Source organism: Oncorhynchus gorbuscha, linkage group LG24, assembly GCF_021184085.1.
Source record: "Oncorhynchus gorbuscha isolate QuinsamMale2020 ecotype Even-year linkage group LG24, OgorEven_v1.0, whole genome shotgun sequence".
NCBI classification, from domain to species: Eukaryota; Metazoa; Chordata; class Actinopteri; order Salmoniformes; family Salmonidae; genus Oncorhynchus; species Oncorhynchus gorbuscha.
Window position 1 is genome coordinate 64,183,292 of NC_060196.1, and position 2,500 is coordinate 64,185,791.

Sequence of the window (2,500 nt, forward strand, 5' to 3'; positions counted from 1 at the left end):
TGTTTAATGGAATATAAAAGTTTTAGAAGATTATTGATTGTTTAATGGAATATATTGATCTTTAATGGAATATATTGATTGTTTAATGGAATATATTGATAGTTTGATAGTAGATATTGATTGTTTAATGGAATATTGATTGTTTGATAGAAGATATTGATTGTTTAATGGAATATATTGATAGTTTAATGGAATATATTGATAGTTTAATGGAATATATTGATAGTTTGATAGTAGATATTGATTGTTTAATGGAAGATATTGATTGTTTGATAGAAGATATTGATTGTTTAATGGAAAATATTGATTGTTTGATAGAAGATATTGATTGTTTAATAGAATATATTGATAGTTTGATAGAAATATTGATTGTTTGATAGAAGATATTGATTGTTTAATGGAAGATATTGATTGTTTGATAGAAGATATTGATTGTTTGATAGTAAATATTGATTGTTTGACAGAAGATATTGATTGTTTTTATCTATGAACTGTTAATGGAATTTATTTTAAGGCTCAATTCTGAAAAGTAGTTCAGTCATTGATGGAAGATATTGATAGTTTGATAGTAAATATTGATTGTTTGACAGAAGATATTGATTGTTTAATGGAAGATATTGATAGTTTGATAAAAGACATAAAAATTATTTAAGACACTAGGAAGTCATGTAGACATGACAACATTTGAAATCCCAGCCCCTCTTAAAGCCATCTATTAAACAACCCATTGTAAAACCACAGACAATTTCCTCTAAACGCCTCACAGCCGTACTCAGGCGACCAGTTGCTGCGATGCTGCATCAACAACAGCAGTGCAGGTGGAAACTGGTAACAGCGGGGCGGCCATTTTGTGCTTCTAAAGTCTACTGCAGGTGTGATCTGTAGCTCTCTACTGACAGGGTTCTGCGTCGCCAAGGTTGCCCTATTCCCTAAGTCGTGGACTACGTTGGTAGGGAAAAGGGTATCCTTTTGAGACACATACAAGCACTGTTTACCTGAGCGCAGAGGGGGGGGGGAGCTTATGTTTACTCCATGAGGATTCCGGTCAGGGTGAGGACATGTTGTGAGAGAAGCTCTATGCATACAGAGATGATTACTCTAAAGCATTCTGGGTAGTTTTATGCTATAGGCTTTGCCACTGACGGTGCTTTGTCTGAGGGTAAAATAAACGCTTATTCCATCTTGGTTAAATCCATTCCCAACCCTACCTCTGTTTTCAATTTTGTAATGTTGTTTAAACTCTCTCTCTCTCTCTCTCTCTCTCTCTCTCTCTCTCTCTCTCTCTCTCTCTCTCTCTCTCTCTCTCCCTCCTCCTTCCTTCCTCTCCCCCTCCTTCTCTCTCCAGTGATGGCCTGTGGGATGCCTAAACCTCCAGTCAACGGTAGTATAGTCGGGCAGGACTTCACTCTTGGTGCCAGGGCCATGTACCAGTGTAACCCTGGCTTCAGATTGGCCAGTCCCCTGGCCGTGTCAGTCGTCTGTCAGTTGTCTGGGAGGTGGAGCCCCAATGAGGCCCCGCCCCGCTGCATACGTGAGTAGTCCTCATTGGTTGGAGTTCACATTTGTGATGCCTCATTGGTTGGAGAACACCTATAGTGATGCCTCATTGATTGGAGAACACGTATAGTGATGCCTCATTGGTTGGAGAACACGTATAGTGATGCCTCATTGGTTGGAGAACACGTATAGCGATGCCTCATTGGTTGGAGAACACGTATAGCGGTGCCTCATTGGTTGGAGAACACGTATAGCGATGCCTCATTGGTTGAAGAACACGTATAGCGATGCCTCATTGGTTGGAGAACACGTATAGCGATGCCTCATTGGTTGGAGAACACGTATAGCGATGCCTCATTGGTTGGAGAACACGTATAGCGATGCCTCATTGGCTGGAGAACACGTATAGCGATGCCTCATTGGCTGGAGAACACGTATAGCGATCACTTAGAAGATTATACTCTCTATTTTTTTTATTTTTTTTATTTATGTTACTGTGACCACAAAATAAAATAAAGTAGCAACTTTTGTCACATGTTATGATAGACATGGCTGATACACCAGAGAGGTTAGTCATTTCTGACCTGTGACCTATGTGTATCTGACCCCTGACCTTTGCAGCTGTGACTTGCCCTGACATCGGCCACGCTGCGGTGGATCACGGGAGATGGAGGCTGATCTACGGGTCTCAGAGCCAGTACGACGCCATGATGATGCTCATCTGCGACCCCGGATACTACTACAAGGGTCAGAGGGTGATCCGTTGCCAGGCCAACAGCACCTGGGACTACCCAGATCCCCGGCCGGCCTGCGAGAGTGAGTCGGAATCTACATCTTCCACAACGCATTGTAGAGCTGTAAAATCGGCCATTTTATTTTCAACCAAGTTATGCTTTAGTTGATTTCGCTTGATCACGATTACAGTTACCATGGAAATGCTAATTCACCTGATCAATGGGTTTCTGTTGAGAGAGAAAGATTGGCCTTGATGAACACAGAGAAG

The 2,500-nt window shown here is 41.2% G+C and overlaps 1 protein-coding gene across 1 annotated transcript in view; it reads left to right on the plus strand.

Annotated features, from left to right (window-relative positions):
• Positions 1-2,500, plus strand: part of LOC124012291 (CUB and sushi domain-containing protein 2-like) — a 463,539-nt gene that overhangs the window by 349,457 nt on the left and 111,582 nt on the right. The window contains exons 44-45 of the mRNA XM_046325753.1: positions 1,346-1,531; positions 2,119-2,313. Of these exons, the coding sequence (XP_046181709.1) occupies positions 1,346-1,531; positions 2,119-2,313 (381 nt within the window). The remainder of the gene's footprint in view (positions 1-1,345; positions 1,532-2,118; positions 2,314-2,500) is intronic.